General features: G+C 50.2%; 11 protein-coding genes across 11 annotated transcripts; 3 read left to right on the top strand and 8 right to left on the bottom strand.

The window, feature by feature from the left end:
* Positions 1-109: 109 nt before the first annotated feature.
* On the top strand, positions 110-2,893 carry BU24DRAFT_351686 (ubiquinone biosynthesis protein-like protein coq-8; the record flags this gene model as incomplete). Its single annotated transcript, XM_033523704.1, has 3 exons — positions 110-1,375; positions 1,440-1,719; positions 1,767-2,893. 3 exons carry the CDS (start codon positions 110-112, stop codon positions 2,891-2,893), a joined length of 2,673 nt encoding a protein of 890 aa, XP_033380987.1.
* A 110-nt stretch (positions 2,894-3,003) lies between these two features.
* BU24DRAFT_494610 (uncharacterized protein) lies at positions 3,004-3,962 on the bottom strand (the record flags this gene model as incomplete). Its single annotated transcript, XM_033534068.1, has 3 exons — positions 3,841-3,962; positions 3,524-3,762; positions 3,004-3,377 (listed from the first exon to the last, which is right to left on the bottom strand). The coding sequence occupies exons 2-3, from the start codon at positions 3,606-3,608 to the stop codon at positions 3,004-3,006; spliced, it is 459 nt and encodes a 152-aa protein (XP_033380986.1). The 5' UTR covers positions 3,609-3,762; positions 3,841-3,962.
* Positions 3,963-4,330: 368 nt separating this feature from the next.
* Positions 4,331-6,997, bottom strand: BU24DRAFT_484366 (alpha/beta-hydrolase; the record flags this gene model as incomplete). Its single annotated transcript, XM_033533335.1, has 5 exons — positions 6,443-6,997; positions 6,201-6,386; positions 6,046-6,148; positions 5,042-5,995; positions 4,331-4,986 (listed from the first exon to the last, which is right to left on the bottom strand). Exons 1-5 carry the CDS (start codon positions 6,581-6,583, stop codon positions 4,331-4,333), a joined length of 2,040 nt encoding a protein of 679 aa, XP_033380985.1. The 5' UTR covers positions 6,584-6,997.
* A 735-nt stretch (positions 6,998-7,732) lies between these two features.
* Positions 7,733-9,707, bottom strand: BU24DRAFT_435063 (GMC oxidoreductase; the record flags this gene model as incomplete). Its single annotated transcript, XM_033530062.1, has 3 exons — positions 7,733-8,288; positions 8,345-9,255; positions 9,315-9,707. The coding sequence occupies 3 exons, from the start codon at positions 9,705-9,707 to the stop codon at positions 7,733-7,735; spliced, it is 1,860 nt and encodes a 619-aa protein (XP_033380984.1).
* Positions 9,708-11,215: 1,508 nt separating this feature from the next.
* BU24DRAFT_425277 (histone-fold-containing protein) lies at positions 11,216-12,480 on the bottom strand. The gene is made up of 3 exons (XM_033528705.1): positions 12,022-12,480; positions 11,835-11,959; positions 11,216-11,778 (listed from the first exon to the last, which is right to left on the bottom strand). The coding sequence occupies exons 1-3, from the start codon at positions 12,146-12,148 to the stop codon at positions 11,560-11,562; spliced, it is 471 nt and encodes a 156-aa protein (XP_033380983.1). The 5' UTR covers positions 12,149-12,480; the 3' UTR covers positions 11,216-11,559.
* Positions 12,481-13,025: 545 nt separating this feature from the next.
* On the top strand, positions 13,026-13,925 carry BU24DRAFT_352666 (DER1-domain-containing protein; the record flags this gene model as incomplete). The annotated part of the gene is made up of 3 exons (XM_033523742.1): positions 13,026-13,217; positions 13,273-13,657; positions 13,708-13,925. The coding sequence occupies 3 exons, from the start codon at positions 13,026-13,028 to the stop codon at positions 13,923-13,925; spliced, it is 795 nt and encodes a 264-aa protein (XP_033380982.1).
* Positions 13,926-14,467: 542 nt separating this feature from the next.
* BU24DRAFT_494606 (uncharacterized protein) lies at positions 14,468-15,490 on the top strand (the record flags this gene model as incomplete). The annotated part of the gene is made up of 1 exon (XM_033534067.1): positions 14,468-15,490. One exon carries the CDS (start codon positions 14,468-14,470, stop codon positions 15,488-15,490), a length of 1,023 nt encoding a protein of 340 aa, XP_033380981.1.
* Positions 15,491-16,384: 894 nt separating this feature from the next.
* Positions 16,385-17,704, bottom strand: BU24DRAFT_453012 (uncharacterized protein; the record flags this gene model as incomplete). Its single annotated transcript, XM_033531230.1, has 2 exons — positions 17,487-17,704; positions 16,385-17,433 (listed from the first exon to the last, which is right to left on the bottom strand). The coding sequence occupies exons 1-2, from the start codon at positions 17,587-17,589 to the stop codon at positions 16,385-16,387; spliced, it is 1,152 nt and encodes a 383-aa protein (XP_033380980.1). The 5' UTR covers positions 17,590-17,704.
* Positions 17,705-18,795: 1,091 nt separating this feature from the next.
* BU24DRAFT_256073 (uncharacterized protein) lies at positions 18,796-19,226 on the bottom strand. The gene has a single exon (XM_033522448.1). It carries the CDS (start codon positions 19,134-19,136, stop codon positions 18,903-18,905), a length of 234 nt encoding a protein of 77 aa, XP_033380979.1. The 5' UTR covers positions 19,137-19,226; the 3' UTR covers positions 18,796-18,902.
* Positions 19,175-20,119, bottom strand: BU24DRAFT_453011 (uncharacterized protein). Its single transcript, XM_033531229.1, has 3 exons — positions 19,741-20,119; positions 19,513-19,690; positions 19,175-19,453 (listed from the first exon to the last, which is right to left on the bottom strand). The coding sequence occupies exons 1-3, from the start codon at positions 19,816-19,818 to the stop codon at positions 19,317-19,319; spliced, it is 393 nt and encodes a 130-aa protein (XP_033380978.1). The 5' UTR covers positions 19,819-20,119; the 3' UTR covers positions 19,175-19,316.
* Positions 20,120-20,378: 259 nt separating this feature from the next.
* BU24DRAFT_425273 (uncharacterized protein) lies at positions 20,379-22,500 on the bottom strand. Its single transcript, XM_033528704.1, has 4 exons — positions 21,966-22,500; positions 21,546-21,853; positions 21,002-21,485; positions 20,379-20,936 (listed from the first exon to the last, which is right to left on the bottom strand). The coding sequence occupies exons 1-4, from the start codon at positions 22,209-22,211 to the stop codon at positions 20,454-20,456; spliced, it is 1,521 nt and encodes a 506-aa protein (XP_033380977.1). The 5' UTR covers positions 22,212-22,500; the 3' UTR covers positions 20,379-20,453.
* Positions 22,501-22,533: the final 33 nt, after the last annotated feature.

The raw sequence follows: 22,533 nt of genomic DNA, 5'->3' as shown, positions 1-22,533 counted from the left end.
GAGCGGGACATTTTATTGCATTCTCTTATTCTCACATCAGCGACACACTGCTATCTTTTGTGTGCTTCCGCGATGCGTCCCCGCAATTGACACATTCTGAATCATCTCAATGGCTGGCAGGCGGCTCGTTGACGCCGCAAAGCTGTTCAATGCCTCGAAATCAATCGCTTCGAAGCATGTCGCCCTTCGCTCTCAACAGCTCGATGTCTACAACAGGACATCGACCTTAGCTAAAGCCGTGAAAAACCAGACCGATCGCGTCACGCTCACTGCGCAAGCCGCCATTGCCCTCTCGAAACGCTTCAATGAAGATAAACCCTCGTATACATCTACTACGTCATCACAAACGGCCCGCAACGACGGAGATATTCCCCGCAAGGACACTGTACAAGGCGAAAGGCCTCATGGGGATGTTAAGGCTGGACTAGAGCAAGATCATCATTACGATCGATCAGTTGAAAATACGAAGGCTGAGCCCCCGGCGGAGGGTGAATTGGATGTTCAACAAGAGAAGGCTAAACGTTCCCCATTGGCTGATGGGACCATACCCTCCGAGGGAGTCATTTTGGATAACGGATTGCAAGGGAAGGATACTTTCTCGGAGAGATCAGTCCCGGAGCCGCCGAAACAGCCGCTAGCGGAGGAGCAACATCAAGTGCGCAATGCAGACGAAGGCATCAAGCCAACGGAATCTACGCGATCAACTATTCCGTTACCAGGCAAACCTTCCGGATCTCTTCCAGGCGACTCGGCCAGTGATAAAGGGCAGTATACACTTTCCGGCGTCGACACGATCCAGCACGTATCACCCACTCCCCAGGAGGCAGAGCTCCAAAAAGGCCACGATCGCGATGTCTTCTACGCAAGAAGCAAAGAGACGAAATCGGAGCCATCTTCGCTCCCACGCGAGCAAATACCCAAAAGTACAGCGGATAAACAGGAAAGTGATGATCATGTAGATGACGGCCGATTAAATCAAGATGTGTTCTACTCAACCCCCGAGCCTGGCCAGGAAGAACTTCAACGAGAGCAATTGCCACACGAAGTGGCCGTTCCAGAGCAAGAGCAGATCCCGGAGGGCGTAAATACAGACGTGTTCCGCACCAAACGTGTCTCCAGAATGCTTGGTGGCAACCCGTATGCGCCGAAACCTCAGCTTGATCTTAAGGGAGCTGGCAGCACTCCTTACGATCATACTCGAACAGCCCAGGGACATGATCAGGACACTTTCAATGTTCGCACCAGCGATCAGAAAACTCCGTCAACACCAGAATCGCCCCTCAGAGAGCCCCAAAGTGCAACCGAGAAGGAGATGCATGATTTCGCATCTGAGCTAGCAAAGGATGCGGAGTCGTTGCCTGCTTCTGTATCTGAGGTAAGCTAAACAGTGCATTATTGTTTTCGCGAGATATGCTGATGTACTGACAGCGGGATCGCAGATTACCGGAGAGATAACCACAGAACCACGAAGAGCAGCGTACGAGCTGCGAGAGTCTCGGGTCCCGTCTTCGAGATTCGGCCGACTCTGGCAGTACGCTGGCCTTGGTACTAGTATGGCTCTTGGAGCCGTGGGAGAGTCCCTTCGACGTGCAACAGGAACGGCGGCGGCAGCCGGCGGATCCTTAATGTTAAGCCCGGGAAATATTGAGATTCTTGTAGCGAAGCTCTCGCGCATGCGTGGAGCTGCTCTCAAGCTTGGGCAGATGATTAGTCTCCAAGGTATGGCAGTCTTATTGAAAGTGTAGACGTATGCTGATTTTCGAAAGATATCAAGATGCTTCCACCGGAAATCCACGAGGTTCTGCAAAGAGTTCAAGACAGCGCCGACTACATGCCGGCCGGCCAACGCAACAAAGTGCTCATTAAGAACCTTGGTCCTGACTGGCGTGATCTATTCGAGACTTTCGAAGACGTTCCCATTGCAGCAGCATCGATTGGCCAAGTCCACAAAGCTACCTTGCGCTCCACCGGACAGCCTGTGGCAGTTAAGGTTCAGTATCCTGGAGTCGCAACTTCAATTGATTCTGATTTGAACAATCTGTCGATCCTTCTCACCGCCTCTCGCCTACTGCCATCGGGAATGTATCTCGATAAAACCATTGCTAATGCTCGACTTGAGCTAGGATGGGAGTGCAACTATACAAGAGAAGCAGAATACCAGCAACGATTCCGCGAGCTACTATCCGATGACACCGACGCATTCATTGTTCCGAAAGTCTTCCCTGAAGCCTGTGGACCCGAAGTTCTTACTGCAGAGCTCATGGATGGTGTCGGCGTTACGAAGCTTCGCTCATTAACCCAAGACCAAAGAGATTGGATCGGAACACAAATCCTACGCCTTTGCCTGCGAGAGATTGTTGAGTTCAAACTCATGCAAACGGACCCTAACTGGACCAATTTTCTCTTCAATGCCGAAAAACAAAAGATCGAGCTCCTGGACTTCGGCGCAAGCCGTGAATACCCAGACAAATTCGTTGACCCCTATGTCAATGTTCTCATAGGGGCTTCCAAGGGTGACAAAGATGCTATCCGCGACCTCTCAATCGAGCTCGGATACCTCACCGGCGCCGAGTCTCCAACAATGCTCGACGCACACATCCAATCTGTCCTTACACTCGCCGAACCCTTCGATGCCAACGGACCTGACGTCTACGATTTCAGCGACCAGACAATTACTGACCGAGTGCGAAGCCTGGTCCCAGTCATGCTGAGAGAACGCCTCGCACCACCACCAGAGGAAACCTACAGCCTCCACCGAAAACTCAGCGGAGCCTTCCTCCTCTGCGCGAAGCTAGGCAGCAGAGTCCCGTGCAAAGAGCTTTTCCAGAATGCCGTGGCTACATACCATCGCGGCGGCGCCCTCAAACAGCCCACTTCCCCAAAAGATGTATGATCAAACCATGTTGTACTCGTAAACCATGTATTATATAGATATCTGTAAACCACATCAAATCATGAGAACGTCGTATCATAACACATAACAAAATCAACCCATCCCCGATCTCAAAACATGAAAACCTCCTTTTCCCACCCCGTCCCCTCAACTTCCCCAACCTTAATACCATCCAACACCCCCCTCATCCTCTCCGCAATCCATCTCCCAAACGCATCCGCGTCGCTTAGCGGCGGACCCTCCGTCAACCCACTCTTATCGTGCCGTAACCACGCCACGACCATCCCGTCCGCGTTCTTCGCGCTGCAAGCCGATTTGATGAGTTCGAACGCCTCGTCGTCGTAGCCTCCGCCCAGCGCGACGGCCACAGGCGGCTTGGTGTAGTTTTGACTTCCTGGGTTTGACGAAGGGGGGAGGGATGTGCCGGATATGAGGGAGGGGAGGTCTTTGGCGCCCGAGTGCGGGTCGAGGATTATGTGGATTACTGTGTATCATTTCGTCAGATATCGTGTCTTTTTTTTTCATCTTCTGCCTTCCTTTCTTTCTTTATGGGTAGTGAATGGCGTGTCACGTGGACACTTTCTACGCAGAGGGCTGTTGAGGGGAGTAGGTAAGGTAGGTAGAACTCACCATCATAGTCCGGCCAAACAGCCTTCCTAACAGCCTTCGTGATGTCGGGGTTCCTGCCCGCGATCACGATTGGAATCTGCGCCATGTTGCTTGTTACTTGAGATGTATTTGGCGATGGTTGAAGTCTGACGTCAAAAAGAGTTCAACCAGCGGTCCTTCGTATTTATAGAACGAATTTTGTTTTGTATCGATCATTCAAGTGTTTGTTTGTTCTGATACTGTATTTATATTTATATATCCTGGAATGAGAGTTAGGTAAGTAGAAGGAACTCGCTGTCGTACAAACTGTTCAATGAGGTGGGTGGTGTTGTACGAACCCTCTAGACCAAACGTCTCGAACGCGATCTGCGCTATAATCACTGAACCCTGTCGATCATTCTCAGTCATACAGCATCCAATCGAGGAAACTAGACTCGCAATTACGGATATCGGGGATTTTGCCATGGGGAAGTGTGCAGGGAATGTACGGGTGATGGATTGCGGTGGCGTGGGCTTTGGGGGATGGTGGGGTGCCGGATGCTCCGAACTTTTCTATTCGGTGGATTTGCTATTGATGGGATTGTGGATGGGGAAGTTAGAAGTATGGCTTTCTTGTGTCATTAATGGTTGATATGGGCCTGGTTGAATTCTGGGAGATTAATAGGGCAATATGGAGATTTGAAGAGGAGACAATGATTGAAGTTGAGCTTTGTAGAGTATGTTTTGTGCTGTACGGTATATTTCATCATATTTATCATTACTATGCCTACACTTTATGTTAAGTACGCCAGCCTCGTTCCCTTTCCTAAAGATGTTGCATCTCCATCATTAAAGCATGACGACTAAACTTCCCAACACAGCCGTCAACACAGCACTTGAAGCCCCACCCGACGGGCCGAACCTCAGAGCTGCAGCGTTAGGTTCCGCAGGAGGCGTTTGAGATGACGTTGCAGACGGCCCTGGAGACGATGCCGTTGGGCTTCCAGACGGTTGGGTCTCATTGCCCGTTGTGCCGTTCAAATCCGGGAAGAGGAAGGTTGTGTTTCCATCAACGACAATCCAGTTCCTTACCAATGCGGAACCGGTTTCAACGGACTCCCATTGCTCGGGCGTGCATTGATCCTTGTCGAGGACGTAGCATTGCGCACCAGGCATAGGGATGGCTTCGTTCGTGATGTTGAAGACATTCTCTGGGCCTTCGGTCGAGTAGTCCGGGTTCTCCGTGGTCGAGACATTACCAGTAGCGATGTCGAAATTGAACAGCGCTCGTTGGAAGATCTTGAACGCGGTTTCGGGCTGATACGCTGGCACTTCGTGACCAGCTTGATAGACACGCGTGAAAGACAAATTGCCGTACTGGCGGACTTGACCGCCAACGTAGGTGCCGTTGACGACGACGTCTGTGTAGCCTGAGGCACGGAACTCCTCAGAGAATTCGTGCTCGATGGCTAGGGAGAGGAGCTCACCACCGTACCAATTGCAGGCTATGATGATTCTTAAGCGACTGGACTTATGTATCAATGTTGGTGAGGTACTTACCGTAGTCTCGGTCGCCGTACACAAGTGCGACCTTGATGCCGGAATCTAGCAGATACGCCAAATCTTCCTTCCATCCCGGGCGCGGGTAATCACCAATGCCTCTAAACGCCTGTGAGACAGCGGAGTTCGATTGGGTCCAATTTAAGGGAACACCAAGGCCTTGTTGAACATGTGGCTGATTCAGCCACCCAGCATACCAGGGTGGTGGATACGATGCCGCAGAAGGCGCAGAGACATCATAGTAATTCAAATCAGCATCGAAATATGGATCTCGGATATTTTCGGTGCAGAACGTTTCAGCCGCCTGGCACACCTTGTTGACGGAAGTGTTGAATCCTTGATTAGTGGGATCGTATACTAGACTGAGGTTACGACACTCTTCGATCTGGGCTAAGCAACCGTTCTCGCCATTGAGACTCTCTAGTACTTCATTGTACCTGGATTCGTTGATGGCCTTAATGCCGTAAGAGTTGTTGTATGCCATCTGAGGATAGCCAGGCCATTGGACGAGTCGGTCAATGCATCCGTTGATGATGAGTAGAGTGTCCAGATGCAGGATATGTGTTTGGCCCTCCTCATCCCAGGTGCCGTTCAAGATGCGCTCGTTCTGCTCTTGGAAGTATGCAGCGAACGCCGGCCCATAGCGGCCGCCGTACGATTCGGTGGAGATGGAAATCCGGTTGTCATTGGGCTTGTATCCCGGGAACTCTTGAAACCAGACTTGAGCAAAATGCCAGAGAGCTCGTGCGGAGTTCTCGGTGCCCTGGGTAGTAGAATTGCGGTTTTGGCTTCCGTATGTACCGACATAAAAGGTGTTGTTCTGCTCTGGAACCCCGTCTGAGAAGTCTGCAACCTCGACGCCTTCTGAGCCCGTGTACGACGAAACAGTAACATTGGTGAGAGTATCGTAACTCAAACCAACTTGGACGGGTTGGTCGAGGAAGAGCATGTTGACTAAGATATTCTTAGCCGGAGCATAGATTCAATTGCATCACTGCACCCACCTTCATTGTTCCATGACCACTCATTTAGATAGGTCGAATTGGAATCGGAATGAACGAAGCAAGGGCCAAGCTCGCGCATCAAACCAAGCATTGAACTACTTCCCTAATGCGGTTGTTAGTGACTGACATAGTCTGGCTGCAAGGCGTCGACTTACAGGCCCGCCATTCATCCAGATGGACAATGGTGCATTCTCAGGATCTTTCCTGGACTCGAAGAACCAAAAGAACGTGTTGATCTCATATGTCTGATTTCTCACGCCGAGATCATCAAGACTACCCGCAGGAAGCTTGACGTATCCCGAGTAGCTCCTCACGCCTTCTGTGGTCTCGCAGAGATCGTTCTAGGATCCATTGTTAGCTGCAAATAAACACACAGTATCCCAGAGAGCCCACGGACCTCTTTGTAGCTAATCTTGATGCCATCTTCGATCTTCGAATCAAGCACCTTGACTCCTTCAAGCGGAGGAGGGAACTGGCCGTGCACAGCCCCGCAGAAAGCACTGAGTGCTGCAATTGCTGAGATGCCTCTGTGGAACATGTTTTCCAACCCAACGAGAGTCGACAGGTTCTGCACCCAAGATAGCGAAAGAACAGCCACGAAAAGACTTATTGAACAAGCCGAGTCGCGCACCGCCAGAATGGCTGGGGGATCAGGTTCTTCTTATACCGCCAGGATTGAATCACCCAATCGCATCCATGCCGCAGCACAATTGAACACCAGCGTAACCCGAGCCCCTCCACAATACCCGGTCACGCCGCATTATCGTCCAGCAACAGCGACAATAGAAGCATGATTGTCGCTTTTTGTATATTATGGAGCTTCCTTCCTTAGCGATAGTCCCATGAATGATGGGTACGGAGCGGGGTACTTTGCCTGTAGCGGCAGGATACCTGCAGAGACGAGTCGTTGAGGGTAACCTTGTCAATGACGTTGGATATGTGCTTCTACATGGGCGATAGTTACTGGAGGTTGAATGGGCGGGGAAGGTGCAGGCCAAGGCTCGGCAAGGGTGATGGACTTGCGTGCTCCTTCCACTTTCAGGCCGGCAGCAGAGGAATAGAAGGGCAATCTGCCGATTGTCTCCTGGGATGATGAAGGATATGTTGACTCATGTCAAGGTTTCGATCTACATCGAGCGGATACCGCTATGCGAAGTACCGTTTTTGTACCTTGTATGTAGACTCGATTTGCCTCGTAGATAGCATAATCTACGAGATTTCTGGCAAAAAGCCAAGCCTATTCAAGCATGCAGTGGCGTATGTCTTGTGTGCAGCTTCAGCTTGAACGGGTATGGATGAAGGTTAGACAAGATCAAATATGCAATCCTGCAATGAACATTGTGTACTCCGTACTTGTCTGACCTATGTGTTTCCTTTTCTGTTACTAACGTAAACTTTGATGTAGCACATATAGCTCACAAAAAATCGGTGGAGAAGGAGGACCCATGCCAGTACTACATTCTCCGAGTCAGTGAACGAGACTATCACGTGACTACGTGTCTGACCGCGTTCAACGTTCTTTGCCGATGTGGGAACCAAGATATCATGGGTATAGTTCAAGATATGGCGCAAAGTGTAAATTTCAAGCACAAATAATGACGCCACTAGCTTTTCTTGCGCACATTCCCACAAAACTGTCTACCCATATCCGTTGGCATCCACATCTCTCTGTACCCGTAGGATCAATTCACAATCCCTTGATCAAGATCTCACTAGCCTTCTCCGACAACATCATAGTCGGCAGAATAGGAAACCCACCAGGGACCTTAGGGAACGAACTCGCATCCACGACCCTCAGTCCCTCCACACCCCTAACCCTAAACTTACTATCCAACACCGCACCCTTATCGCGATCCGCACCGATACGGCAACTGCTCGTAGCATGATGACTATATGCCTGCTCCTTCAAATACGTCTTCTGCGCCTTCTCCGTACAATTCTGCTTCCCGATCTCACCCTCACAGGGGTGTAGCTCTTGGAACGGACCGAGGGAGTTGGGAGACGAGGAGTTGGCTTTTACGAGCCAGGAGCGCACCCACTCGATGCCTTCGAGGATGGACGTGAGATCCTTGTCCGACCCCTTTTCTTTGAAGAAGTTGAGGTTGATTGCGGGGACCGCGCGAGGGTCGGTGGATTGGAGCTCGATGACGCCGGCTTGGGAGCGCGGGTTCATGTGCACGAGCGCGCATTCGTACTGCTTGGGTCCGTAGGTTCCGTTGAAATATGGGGGGATGTTGGGGAAGCTGGATGGCAGTGTCAGTGGAATGGTGAAGTTTATGGGGATGGAGGTGGAACGTACCCGGGCCAGAATCCCTCGAATGCAAAGGAACCACACCACATGTAGATGTCACGGATCTTACCAACACTGGTTTTCCAGAAATTGGGGAAGATCTCTCCCTGCCCAGTGACGGCGCGGCTTGCGAGCGACAGGATGCCCGCCTCGTAGTTATCAGCAACAGATTGGCCGACGCCTGGCAGGTCTTTGACGACGGGAATATCGAATTTCTTGAGGTGTGCTGCGGGACCAATGCCAGAGAGGAGGAGAAGCTGAGGTGAGTTGAAGGCACCTCCTGAAATGATGACCTCCTTCGAAGCATACGCTGAACCTGGAGTTCCCTTCTGGGAGGGGTTATGGCGAGGGTCGGCACTGTACAAGCTCTTTCCTTGGAGGAACTCGACGCCAATGGCCTTGGGTTTCGTTCCGTTTTTGTTGAAGATGATCTTGGTGGCTAGTGTATCTAACGAGAGAGTGATGGGGTACTTCTTCTCTGCCACTGTGTCACGGAGATAGTAGCCAGGGGACGAACGCCGTCCATTAGGATTAATGTGGCTGACACCGCCAAATGGACCTACCAGATTGTCACGATTCGGCTGGTCTCCATTCATATCTCTTGCTAGAAGCTTGGAGGTGTCGGCAGCAGAGTAGCCAGCAGCTACGGCAGCCTTCTGACTCAAATCTTTAGCATCGGCCGAAGTAGTGAACCCTGGATCAAGCATCGTCATGTCGAGCCATCCGTTATGACCATGCTCATATGAGCTGTTGTAATGGACCTTCTCAAGCTTGACAAGATACTTGCGCATGTTCTCAGCAGACCAGGAATCATCGCCAGTGGTCTCCGCGATCTCATCCCAGTCGAGGTCATTTGGGTTCATCGTCAAGCAACCGTTGTGCATTGCACATCCTCCTAGAGTTCCAGCGCGGGGATAGTACTTTTTGGTTGTTAGTATTCGCGAAATCGTAATTACAAAGTAGCAGATCAGTGACATACGATACCAAGAGGCTTTGCTCCCTGCGGAGGTTCAGTACCAACATAAAACCCACCGTCCGTCTTCCGCCAGGTCCTATGCTTATACCTCGCCTCTCTCGCCTCATCATCAGAATGCTTGACAAAGAAGTCCCATCTAGTCGCGGGATCGTTGCCAGCAGCATTGAAGTTGAGCCACTGCGAGACGTTCACATTCTCGGTCTGATCGTCGCCCGCCTCGAGGACCAAAACCGAGTGCCCGGCGCGAGCAAGATTGGCAGCAAGCGGTGCTCCTCCTGGCCCAGTGCCAACAATAATGTACTCGTAAGTATTGTTCTCGGTGGGAAAGGCCGCCGCTGACAGTGTCAGAAGAGCCACTGAAAGAGCCCCGGTTACTAGAGAGAGCATTGGCGCCATTGCGTACAGCTATGTCCGGTAGGAGCAGCGAATATCTCGTCTGAACAATCATCCACGGGGGAGCTCAGTCCATATAGTACGCCATTGCTTGCTCGAGGCCATAGCTTCGTACAACCCAAGTGCCCTGAGGACTCGCTTATGCACGAAGCTCTATGTCATGGACTTGAGGCTGTTCATCACGCCGAAGCCTCTGCATCCACACAGTGAAAACCCAATATCAAATCGATTACTGGAATTAAGAGACCAATTACAATTCTCTCTTCCAAAGTTTCGAAATTTGTGGAATCCCGGGCTCGCGTGGAGAATCCTGGTCGAGACAGGATGCCGGTTACGCCCCAATACGCTGGGATGAACTGTGATTTGTTCCATACTCCCGATGCAGGACGCATGCTGTAGTTGAGTAAGTTTTCTCGCTTCGTGGGCGGAAGTGGCTTTTTGACTTCCGCTGTGGGCCCGGGTAATGAATGTGGAGAGAGGATTTGGGATGACTGGGATTTGGCCTGACATATTCTACCCTCTCGGTGAAGCTCTTTGAAGTGTGAGGGATGTCTGTTTCGGTTCCATAGCGTGGAAGGAAGCAAACGACTATATTGCGCTTATTCGATTCATTAATAGTTTAGCTGTCTTCTAGAATTAATGAGAATATCTGTATTGACAAGAGCACAGATAAACAAGACAAAATCTGCGAATGCATCAGGGCGAACTGCATCTCCCATGAAAATTGCAATAAACCAGCCTTACGGCTGCCAGGGTATCACTGCAGGTCGAAAATGTTCTAGAGCCCGCCTCATCACTACCCGGCAATGCATTCAACAGACACTGAGAAATATTATTTCCGTCGTCGATCGCAACTTCGACCCAATAGATCCAGATTCCGAGGCGGCGTTCCCTGGGTGGCATCAATTCCAAACATCGCCGTAGTTCTTAAATCCGATTTTGGCCATTATTCGAAGAGGACTTGCGTATCTTGCTCGCGAGACATGGTACATTGCTTTTAACCATCGGTGAGGTTAGGGTCCCTTGCATATGTCTGGTAACTAAGGGCTTATTGAAGTGATGCATGGAAACGTAGGGTAAGTATGTTATATGGATACTTGGTATCCTCTGGGACAGGATAAATAGGGTATTCTTCCAGGTTCAAGGCTTACTTGCAGCGTCCAAAGGTACGTGCCAAGGTATGTGCCGGCCTATGCGAGGTTCGGAAGGGAAATTTGTAAGTCATTGAATCCTCCTTTGTCTTGACATTCTGGAAGTTGAGGTCTAGAAAGGATGATGGATTTGGGTTTAAGGAATATCCCCAACAGAAGGAACGATTGGTGGTCCGGCCCGTCCGGGTGTTTGTGGGGTCAACCTGGGATTACCCTCGACCCCACATCTCTGGTGGGACCTGTTGTAAAGGATTCTCAAGTCGAATGTACGAATAGTCATGTTGTCTTCAAAGATTTTGTAGAATAATTGGATAGTATTAGTTGCGAGCTTTCGTGTCAGGTTTTCCAACTTCCGATGAGACCAGCTCTGGAACGGAGGAGGCTATTGATTGCAAACTCTATGTTGTCCAGGTATGCGCAAGTCTTTCATGATTAATGATTTCTTATTTGAACAGAGATAATAGTCAATAGAACAGCACAGAGGTATAGTCATAGCAACCAAAACATAGAGACCCAATTGCTGCTGGTAATCTCCTGAACGCCAACACGCCGATCCTTTGCCTTCTCTCCCTCCCTGGTGTAATGGGAGCCGCAGAGTAAAAACCACATGGCCCAATGCTTCCAATATCCGTATCGTGCATCCCGATAACCCTATACCATCACCAGAAAGGAACACTCCACCACCCTAATCTTTGGCCTCTTCGTCAAACCGGGGCACCCCAAGCAGCGCGTAATCTCCTCGCTAATTGTATGTCTTTCTGTTGTATGGTAACTCGCTTGGCGTGTATGGCGCACAGATTGGCATCATGAAAGAGGTTGACCAGAAAGGCTTCGGTTGCCTCCTGCAATGCCTGAATGGCTTGACTTTGCCAGCGTAGGGGAGCCTCTGTGGGTGGGGCATAGCTGACTGCTATCTCTCGGACCTGCGGAGATATAAGTAAAGCGATCAAAAAGACTATGTCGCTGTCATGAAGCTTACCACTCGTTGGAAAGGGAGCTTGAGTAGTAAAAGATCGGTCGATTTTTGGTATTTACGGATTTCCTTAAGCGCGAGCGTTCCGGGATGATAGCGCCTCTTTTTTGGAGCTGGACCTGGTTGTCCGACTTTGAACGCAACCGTCAGTATTGATTCAAGATATGCCCTTTCGATTTGCAAGCTAGCCTACCTTGTCCTATGCTTTTCCTACTGCCTGTGCTTGTCCTTCCGCCAGAGCTTCTTCTACCACCCCGAGCTGTACCTCCTCCTCTTGTTGGACGGGCAACATTTTTTCTGGCCAGGCCTTTCGGAGGCATCGTGCGTAATTCGCGATTGGCGCTGTGCAATTGAGGGTGTACGGGAGGGTTTGAAGATGTGGGAGTGAAAACAAGCGGTGGTTCGTTCGTGAGCTATGGTGGGTCCTGACGGCGGGAGCGCGTTGGCGTCGCGTATACGGTGTACTTGTATGCAGTGTCGAGGTACGTCGAATACTGGCGCAAAACGGTTGTACTTCACTTTTCGACCAACAAAATTAATGATGATGAGATGTAAGAAGGGTATGCTCTAGGATTGTGGTGAAAGAGCAGCATTCTGTGCAATTTGGAGGTGGTTGGGGGGTTGTCTCCTTGTGTGCTGAGCAATTGGAAGGCTGGGAGGGGAGATGCGCACGGACTCTTTGGGTGGGTAGATTCACATAGGACAGTGGCACGTGACAATAGACAGGTATGGAGAATGGGAAGATATCCAAAACAGATCTGATCTAATCACTAAATCAATTAATTACAATATCGGACTAGCCTGTACAATACACACCCACATAATTGCCCACCTACCCATCCAGCTGTGCCACAATACGAGACGAGGTACAGTAAGATCTTGGGGTTGACGTGGGCGGAGGTGTGGGCGGGTTCCGAAACGGTTACGTAGCAACAAGAACAACCAAACCAGCTTGTCTGCAAACATCTGAGATCTCATATACGGAGTAATCATTCATCCACTTTCGCTACCATCTGTGCCACTCTCCCGATCACCGGCGATCAATATAACTGCGCCCACACGCCGAAACCCAACGTCCCTCTCCACCGTGTCCTCATCATTAACGCAACACTACTCATACATTGTTCCCCTCATCCTCAGCTCGTCGTCCACCCTCCCAACAGCACCGGCTCCATAGCGATAAAGAACACCATCACAATGGCAAACGTGCTCGCGGGCGGTGACGGCATGATGGGACAATTCCCTCTAGAACAATGGTTCTACGAGATACCAGTCTGTACCCGCTGGTGGGTAACAGCTGCGCTGAGCGCAAGCGTCCTTGTGCAATGCCATATCATATCGCCCTTTCAGCTATTCTACAGTTTCCGAACCGTCTTCCACAAAAGCCAGGTATGCTCCCCATAGGATTACTTCTCTGCATATGCGCATAATCTAACGTTATGAGCAGTACTGGAGACTGATTACCAACTTCTTCTACTTCGGACCGCTCAGCCTTGACCTCTTATACCATATCTTCTTCATGCAGCGCTACTCTCGCCTTCTCGAAGAATCGTCCGGCCGATCACCTGCACACTTTTCATGGCTGCTCACGTTCGCTTCCCTCCTGCTTCTTTGTATAGCGCCAGTGTTCTCCATGGCGTTCCTCGGCACGGCGTTATCGAGCACGCTTACGTACATCTGGAGCAGGAAGAACCCAGACACCATGTTGAGCTTCATCGGACTCATTGTGTTCAAAGCGCCATACCTCCCATGGGTATTGCTATGCTTTTCTCTCGTCATACACGGCACGGTGCCCAAGGACGAGTTGTGCGGAATTGCCGTTGGACACAGTACGTCTTGCATGATGCAATGATTCCGGACACATACTAACGACTTACAGTCTGGTATTTCTTTAACGACGTCTACCCGCCTCTCCATAACAACCATAGCCCGCTCGACCCGCCAGCTTGGTGGATTCGACTATTCGAAGGACCCCCGCCAGTTGAAGAGGAGGAGGAAGAAGAGGCACCTGAAGGCGAGGGGTTCGAATTTCAAGAATATGAGGCAACGGACCGGCGACCACTCAACCCACAACAGCCCGAGGTCGACGTGCAGTAGTCGAGCTTTCGCATCGCAAAGGAGTTCTGTTTTATGTTTGATTATCAAGATACCCTACTTTTGGTTTTCGCGGCGTAGACATAAACTGGTATTGGTTGATATTGTACCACTAGAGGAACAGTCTGTGTATAACTCAAGTTATAGTACCTCGTACTGAACACAAATGTCGATAAACCCGCCACTTGATTACGGGTGTTTTTCCTTACCGCAATCTCCAGGCTCACAGTCTTCAAACATTCAGCCAATCAATTTGCACAATCGTTCCATCTTCCGATTACGGTCCACCGTCCAATGATTTTGCCTTCCTAAACGGGTTAGTCATCCACGGACCTGCATTACCATCTTCATGCTATCAACCCAGAAAGCGACGATCGCTAACGGACATGACCGAACCATCGTTAAATTCGACATGAGTAATTCCCAGAATATTCCAGGCCGCCTCTGATAACGAAGGTATATAGCGAAGGGGGTTTCCCCTCTTTGCACCTTCTCCAGGACACTCACATCTCGTCTTCATATTTCTCTACCCATTGGCATCCACCATGGTTCTCCTACTTGCTCTTCTACCACTGTTCTCGAGCACGGTTAGTGCTTGGGGAACATTAGGACATACGACCGTCGCCATCATTGCCCAGCAATTGGTCGATAAGAAGACAGCTTCACTCGCCCAGCACCTTCTGAACGACACATCCTCCAACTACCTTGCTCACATTGCCACATGGGCCGACTCATACCGCAAGGAACCTGAGGGTGAATTCTCCTCTCCTCTCCACTACATCGACGCTCTCGACCAACCACCCAAGAGTTGCAACGTCGACTATGAACGTGACTGCCCAGAGGAAGGCTGCATTGTATCCGCCATCGCAAACTACACCTCGCGGGTCCAAGCCAAGAGCCACAAGATCAGCCTTGTAGAGCGACAAAAGGCACTGAAATGGATCGTCCACTTCATCGGCGACATCCACCAGCCACTGCACGTGGAGAATCTCGAGATTGGCGGCAACCTGATCAACGTGACCTTCGACGGCAAGGCCGCCAACCTCCACCACATCTGGGACACCGAGATCCCGGAGAAGCTCATCGGCGGGTACGCCCTCGAAGACTCCACCCGCTGGGCCACCACTCTCGTCGGCGAGATCAAGAACGGATCCTACGCCCACTACTCCAAGAAATGGCTCCGCGGCATCGACAAGCACGACTCCATCGAGACCGCCATGGTCTGGGCCCGCGACTCCAACTCCTACGTCTGCTCCACCGTCGTCCCCGACGGCGCGGATGCCGTCCGCGACCATGAACTCGGCGGCGCATACTACGACAAAGCCATCCCCGTCGTCCAGCTCCAGGTAGCAAAGGCTGGTTACCGCCTCGCCGCCTGGCTCAACATCATTGCGACCGGCAAGACGGGCCTCGGCGACGAGGACTATGGCCACGGGTACCCGCACGTGAGACCACCAAAGGGCTACAAGACCAGCAATGCGAAGAGGAGCGTCAAGCTTGAGGATTGGATGGTTGGTGCGAGGCAGATGAGGAGGGATTTCGGGTGGGGTTGCGATCACGCGCACTAAACTCACTCATCGTGGTTTCTTCCTCCTCGCGTTTCCACTTCTCGTAGAGAGGTCATGCATAAATACGATACGACACTACATAGATCCGCCTTCACAGGAAATAGAGATCTGAAATCATGAAATGATAATCACGCACTATGAATAGCGCAACTACATTTTTACCCCCCTCTTCGCACAGTGATTTCATCTACGCTCGTGGCGTTTTGGCACGCTAAATCTTGAGAGAACACGACTGATTTTTCCTTGTCATTTCCTATGACAATTAGAAGGCGAACAGAGTTGAAGTAACGTCACTCACCTCGGTCAATACACGGTCTATGTGATGTTCATGTCTATTGTAGAAGCTTTGGAAAGAAAGGTGAAAGGAAGCATCGGGAACAGTTTCTAACTTCAAAGCTACGGTCGATACAAAGATTCCAGATCGGTCACAGAGTTGTAAAAAGGTTATGATACCATCAAACCATCACTTTACCCCATCCATCATCTCACTCAAGTACTATAATCACTCATCCAACAATCACACAAAGAGAATGGATCAAGTTTCGAATGTTTATTTCATTAGTGGTTGGTCTACCATTGCTATCTATACATGTCCAGCTACTGTGCTGGTGGTATTCGCATCATGTGAAGGACTGCCTTTTTCAGCCGAAGCAGTGCTGCGTAATATTCCCAAAACAAACTAAGTGAGGTAACGGGTTTCATATCGATCGAGACTTAAAGTCGTTGTAGAATGATCGAAACCTATGTGAGAAAGAGGACGGGTTTGTTCCAGAATAATTAGGGACCAAAAGAAGGTCGAGCTACGACCCTGCGCATTTTCATGCTTCCAAGAGTGAAACTTTAGCGTGAACGAGTCTGGTATTCGACAGGCCGTTGACAGGTGAAGTCAAGCACCTAGACATAGTCACCGGCATCATCGTCCTCGAATTCTGAAGCCTGGGAGTCCTCCTCGGAGCTCTTCTCGCCATACTCGTGGTTCTGCTCCTTCTGGTCTTGGATCCACTGCGTCATGTGTTCATTAGCTGCCTTGGAGGCGGAGCGAGCGGAGCGAGCGCGCTGGCTGGGCGGGGAGGAAGGGGCCTCCATGACGTCTTGGTGCTGGAAACGCTGCTCGGGAACTTGGAGGGAGTTGGTGGATGCCATGGGGAAGGTGGGGAGTTCGTATTTGGGTCTGGGTTGGCGGGGGTTGGGGTTCAACTGTTGATCGGCGTTGTTCATGGGCATGCTGAAGTCGAAGTTCATTCCTGAGAAGTCCATGCCGGGTTGGTTCAGCATGTTTTGGTCGATATGGCCTATGCCGTCAAAGGACATGTTCATGTCGTTTGCAGCACCCATGGCGGCCATGTTGAAACTTCCTTGATCGGGGAGCATGGCGAAGTTCACGGCACTATTGCCGACAAAGCTCGCGTCGAAGGAGTTATGGCGAGATACATGGGGAGTCGGCATAGCACTAGTGAAGTCGAAGGCGGGAGTGCTAAAGTTCATAGGTGCGGTCGTTCCAAGGACACCCAGGAAGCTGGGTGTGCGGCCTGCATTAGCAGCGATACTAAGCTCACGGGCACGACGAGCATCCTCGCGGAACTCAGGCGACTGAGACAGGGACTGAGGCCTATGCTTCTTGACCGTGGTGGGGGTGGATGGAACGGGAATGCTGCTTCTGCCATCATGCTTGCGGGTGGATGTCGCCTTGCGCTTACTGGGGGAGTCATCATCGGTGATATGGTCATCTGCATCGGACTCCTCGCTGGAGCTCTTCCTCTGCTTGCGCTTCTTAGCAGAGGAAGAGGGAGTGATAGTGCCAATTAATTTGGGAGTACGTGGCTTTCCACCACTCCTAGCTACTGTAATCTTTGCTCCGTTCTCCTTGCCACCATTCATCTTGCGGAGCTTGACGAACCGCTCAGAGATTGCACGAGCAGAAGGTTGGTGAGCCGTATTGGTGGCTATGACGAATTAGAGTCATCCTTTATATCAGAGATCGGGACGGACTACTTACGCCATGCTTGGGCAATGTCACTGGCATCAATGTTGATTCTGTGGGTCTCAACCAACTTCATCAAGAGGATGCGATCATTCTCTGCAGACCAGTTCATAGGCATCTTGACGGTGATGTGTTTAGTGAGGTGTGTTGATAGAGGGGAGAGGTAAAGGTAAAGGTAGATAAAGCAATAGGCTTAGCAATAGTACTGCCGACGCCTTGCAAATGGTATCGTGGTTTGTTTACTAAGTTGTAACGGAGATGTCTTTCGAGACAGAGTGCTGGGAGGCAGAAGAAGAAAGTAGCTGTGGCAGAAGAGTGGAGCAAGACAGAGTATAGAATGGGTTGTTGGTGACAAGGTAAGAGACGAAGCGAGCAGAGCAAGACAGCGGGTGCGAGACGCTAAATTAGATAAGCGGAGAGGATGCAAAGAGGGTGGCTGGGAGTGAGGCAATTGTCTGGTTGCGAGGCGGGTCGAGTGGAAGGGCAGTGACTGAAGATGTTTGGACGGACGTACGTAGTGGAGGGGTAGGGGAGCAGGTGAGTGTGAAACACGTCAACACGCTTTCAGGTGACCTGAGTAGAATTTGACCCATAGATACATGGACATAGTGTAACTAATAAAGACGATGCCTTGGAAAAGCGATATAACAAGTTGCATGCACGGTGAGTTAGGTTGCCTCGGACGACAGAATGCGAGCCGGTCTGACAAGGCCATGGATGGACATTTGCACCATCATGATATATAGGAATATGTACAAAAGAAATCATAAAGTATGGAGTCAATAGTCTTCTTCAGTAGCATACTCACAAAGCCCATCTCCTCTCAGCGCGAACCCCAGATTTGTTAGTGCGAGATGGTGGCAATCCGCCAAACACTGGCTGCCGGATGCACAAACCCTCCGCTGTATGATCATCACAGCCTACGCATGTCCTAAGTTGCATTAACATCCAATATCAAGACCGAAGCCATGGACGCCTAGCCAATACGGAGTACAGATCAATCACAACCAAAACATTGCCCGAAAATACTGCACGATATTTCACGTACCCCAACTCTACCAGTCCTATCTGTAACACAGCATACACAGGAACACTCACAATTTTCCATGAATGCATCTATTTTCCTGATTGCCTAGAAAAGTGTGGTCCCCTGCATACGTGCTGCATCTCCGCATGGCACTAGCACCCAAACCCATGCACGCTTGCTGCGATGACATCTCACATCTTCAACCACAAACCTGCAACGTACACATCGCAGCACAGAAACCTCAACGGAAGTATCTCCTGCATGTCGATATGCATTGCGGACAAGGTCTTGCCATGTAAACGGTATGAGTCAGAACTCAGGATGCCGGCGAATTCCTGGGGTGGGTGACACACGATGGTATTAAGTCTTGGGTGTAGAGCGGTGATGGATGGATTTCATTGTTGCTATGGGAGACAACAAAAATTTGAGATCGAGAGATGGTAGAGGTGGCTTGGAGGTGATGTCAGCGTGATCCATGAAATATGAGTATGTACGGAGCTCAGGCTCTGGGCGGCTGGAAGATTAGTTGGCGAGATAACAAGCCCCACTGCACTTCTACACGAAGAAACGTTGAAGGCATACACAGCACAAATTGTCGGCAACAACGACGGCAAATTAGGCCTGAAGTCACGATGCATGAACTGTGGAAAGTCGTTTATAGCATTTCGTAATCCCAGATTCCTAGACTCCGATAATTACAAGTCCGTAGAACAGCTAAGTTCGAGTCCAAACACGACCACTTAGAGCGTGACCTGAACCCCGCCTTGCACTGTAATCCAACCAAGTGTTAAGTTGAAGCCCTTGCAAGCTTGCGAAACTTAGGTGTAGAGCTCGTCATCTCCGTAGTTGAACTGATCATCCGTCTCGTAGTCGAGGATTTGCTTCTTGAGAGGCGAGGTATTCTGAGATCCGGCCTTCTTGCTGGGCGTCTTGCTGACCCTGCCGGAAGAAACTCCTGGTAAGATGAACTCAGTTGTTGAACTTGAAAAGTGCTTGGGGTTATTATGCACTCACCGTCGGTGACCTTCTTGGGAGTCTTCACCTTGCGGGGCGTGCTGGGCGGAGGAGCCCCACGACCCTTGGCCTCGTCCTTCAACTTTTTCGCATCCGCCTTAACCTTGCGGAGTTGGTTCTCGATCTGGTTGTAGGTGATTCCATCGCCCATTAGGCGAGCGACCTCGTTGATGTTGATCTGGGGGAATGCGTGAGATTTGATCAAGTGAGAGCGTTGAAGGCACTCACAGTAGATTCGAAGCTACCAATCACAGCGGCAAGAAGCCTCTCCTTGGTCACGGAATCCTTCCAATCGAGAGTGACCATTTTGACTATTTGGTATTCTGGGTATGATCAAATGAAGTGACTGAAGTGAAGTTGGCCGGACGATTGTGTGTTGTTATGTCTTCGTTGTGGGGAATCCGTAGATGGAGAGAGTGATGTATTAAGATTATAGCTCAGTCGATTGACCTGTGAGAGAGTAAAGGAAAGGAAAAAGAAGCTGTATTGGGAATGTAGAGTGTTGGTGCCGATGCCTCGGACTTCGTACGTGGTTGGGGCAACTTGTTGTGGTGTAAGTTGAAAAGAGCACAAGACTGGCGGAAACAAATATTTAAACTTGCGTGAGAGCGGGTAGTGAGAGAATGTAGTCAAAGTGTCGTACTTTTTAGTTCAAGGTGAAAGCCCACCTCTACCTAGTCACCTGACATCGTGTTTTGAGACGCGTTGTCTGGTTGACAAGCATGTCGACATGCCTCGTCATGCTGTGTTGCTTTCACATCCCTGCGATTTGGTGCGACACTGCCTGCAAGCTGATTGATAGGCCTTCCGATTCGAACTGATGTATCACTTTATTCTGCCACACTTCGATATGCCCATTGGATACCAAATATATGAATTCTTCTGATCTCTCTCTATAATGGTTCGTGAAGATGTGATGTGTACCAAGCCCAAATTCACGACTATAAGCCCACCAAAGCTTTCCACCACGGCTTTTTTCCTGTATCAGTCGATTCATCAACTCCACCACCGATCTCAGTGTCAACCTTCCTCTTTGGCACATATGGCGGATGAATCGCATCCCTGCACTCCAGGTTACACTTGCCGCATATCCACCAACGTATGCCGGGCTTTAACTCCTCTTTGCATTTTTCACAGAGAGATATCGCCGGATGCCCGTTCAAACCCATCGCTATATCTCGAGCTTGTCTCTGATAGATCTTATGGCGCATATCTTGAAGCTCTGCTTCATTCCGCGACCTACACCCCATGCACATGTTTTGAGGTATGAGCTTTCGGTCTGTGGAGGTGCATCTGCAATATCGCTTTCGAAACAAAGAGAACTTTTTGAAGCTCGTATAGAAGCATTTCCCGCAGTATGGTTTGCATTTCGTAACGTGCCTAGTTCCTGACATGCCTGGGAGAAACCTCTCGGTTATACATGTCTGAAGAGAAAACCATCATTATTCTGCATAGCTTGGACTGGGATACTAGAAATGTAAGAACTTACAGTGCATATCCATTTATTGCAATAAATGCAATGCGTCCTAGTTTCTGCTTCGCAACAATTCCGCTTAAGTTTCGGAACTCTATACTGTAAATCGTTTCCGGGGTAAATAGCCTCTCTCACGGCCTTGGAACTCAGGCTGAAATAGACAATATCCTGGTAGCATAGGTTCTCAACGATAGCCAGCAGTGCGTGCTCAAGGTAAAGAACTTGCAGAAGTTTGGCATTGGAACCGTTGTGGTGATAATCCGGGACGTAACGGCCACTTAGCTCAATATCTACCTGTTTCGGTTTTCGAAATTTTCGAAGTAGCTTCAGTGACGAACGGTAGGCGTAGCGGACTCGAGGGAACACCATTTCGTCAAGCATAATGATCGGGAAGATGATCATGATTGCGATGCAAATAGGAAGCCTCCAGGGATTGAGCAGACTCCGCTCTCGTTCGTCGTAGAAAACTGCTACATAAGATATCAAGACCTGGAAGGCCCTATTCAAGGAGTCAGTTCAAGTCATATCTTCAGGAGAACAAGTGCGGATCGAAGCCTACAAGCACGCAGCGGCCAATTGCCAGTCTGATACAAATTTTCGACAACTTGCTGATGGAGAATCGGCGTGACCTAAGTCGAAGGCTAGGGTGAAAAAGCTCTTGTAATCGCCTTGGACTTGCCACTGTGCTGCCTTCGCCGCCGAGCATGCACTGCGTGAAGCTGGCAGGAACTCCGCCTGAGTCTTCACCCCGAATGCAATGACGGCGGAGAGTCCAAGGTCGATGAGGCCGATGAACAGGATGAAACTGCCTTTGGATTTATGGTAGAGCGCCGGTGAAACGAAGGACCAACCGAAATTGACCACAAGCTGCGGTCTTCTATCAGCTCCATGTCTCGACAATTACGGACGAAGAAATAGCTGTTCACGGAGTATGTGCGTGTGTTTTAAACTGCGATACAAACGTGTAAAGATAACTTACTCCAATGTAGACCAGGAAGAGAGATAGCTCTACCCTTGGATGATATGGCGGCTGCTTCAGCTCATCGTGGTTTCTGACGAATTCGTACAATGACTTGGTCGCAAATGCACCACAAGCCACGGGTGTTATCATAATTAATTTCAGCACGATCACCCAAACCTTGCTGGTGGATTCGTGAGATGCATTTGCTGCGAATGGCTGCCAGCCAAGGAAACCCGTCAACCAGTTCAACCCCGGTGCTTTCATCCTGCATGGAAGTGAGACCTGAGATTGAAGGTGCGTCGACCCGGACTGGCCAATAGCAGGTTGAGTATTGTCGCTGCTCCAAGATATATCATATGGACGGTATCAAAGATAGAAGCTTTGGTGAGAAGCGGAAGGTATTGTTAAGGTACGAGCAATGTTAGGGCGAAGGCCTAATATAGAGAGTGAAGCGAGAGTGACACTCAGACCGGTGACGAGAAAGGTAAGTGTCATTGGTTGCCTGTAAATCCAACTGTTCAGCTCCACGCAGGTTGGCAAGGCTGTGGTCGGGTCACCATTCTTTGACACTGCATGCTCAACGGAT

The sequence above is a fragment of the Aaosphaeria arxii genome (genome assembly GCF_010015735.1).
Source record: "Aaosphaeria arxii CBS 175.79 unplaced genomic scaffold BU24scaffold_7, whole genome shotgun sequence".
Taxonomy (NCBI): domain Eukaryota; kingdom Fungi; phylum Ascomycota; class Dothideomycetes; order Pleosporales; genus Aaosphaeria; species Aaosphaeria arxii.
The sequence above is the reverse complement of the archived record's forward strand: the minus strand, read 5'-3'. Positions and strand labels throughout refer to the sequence as shown.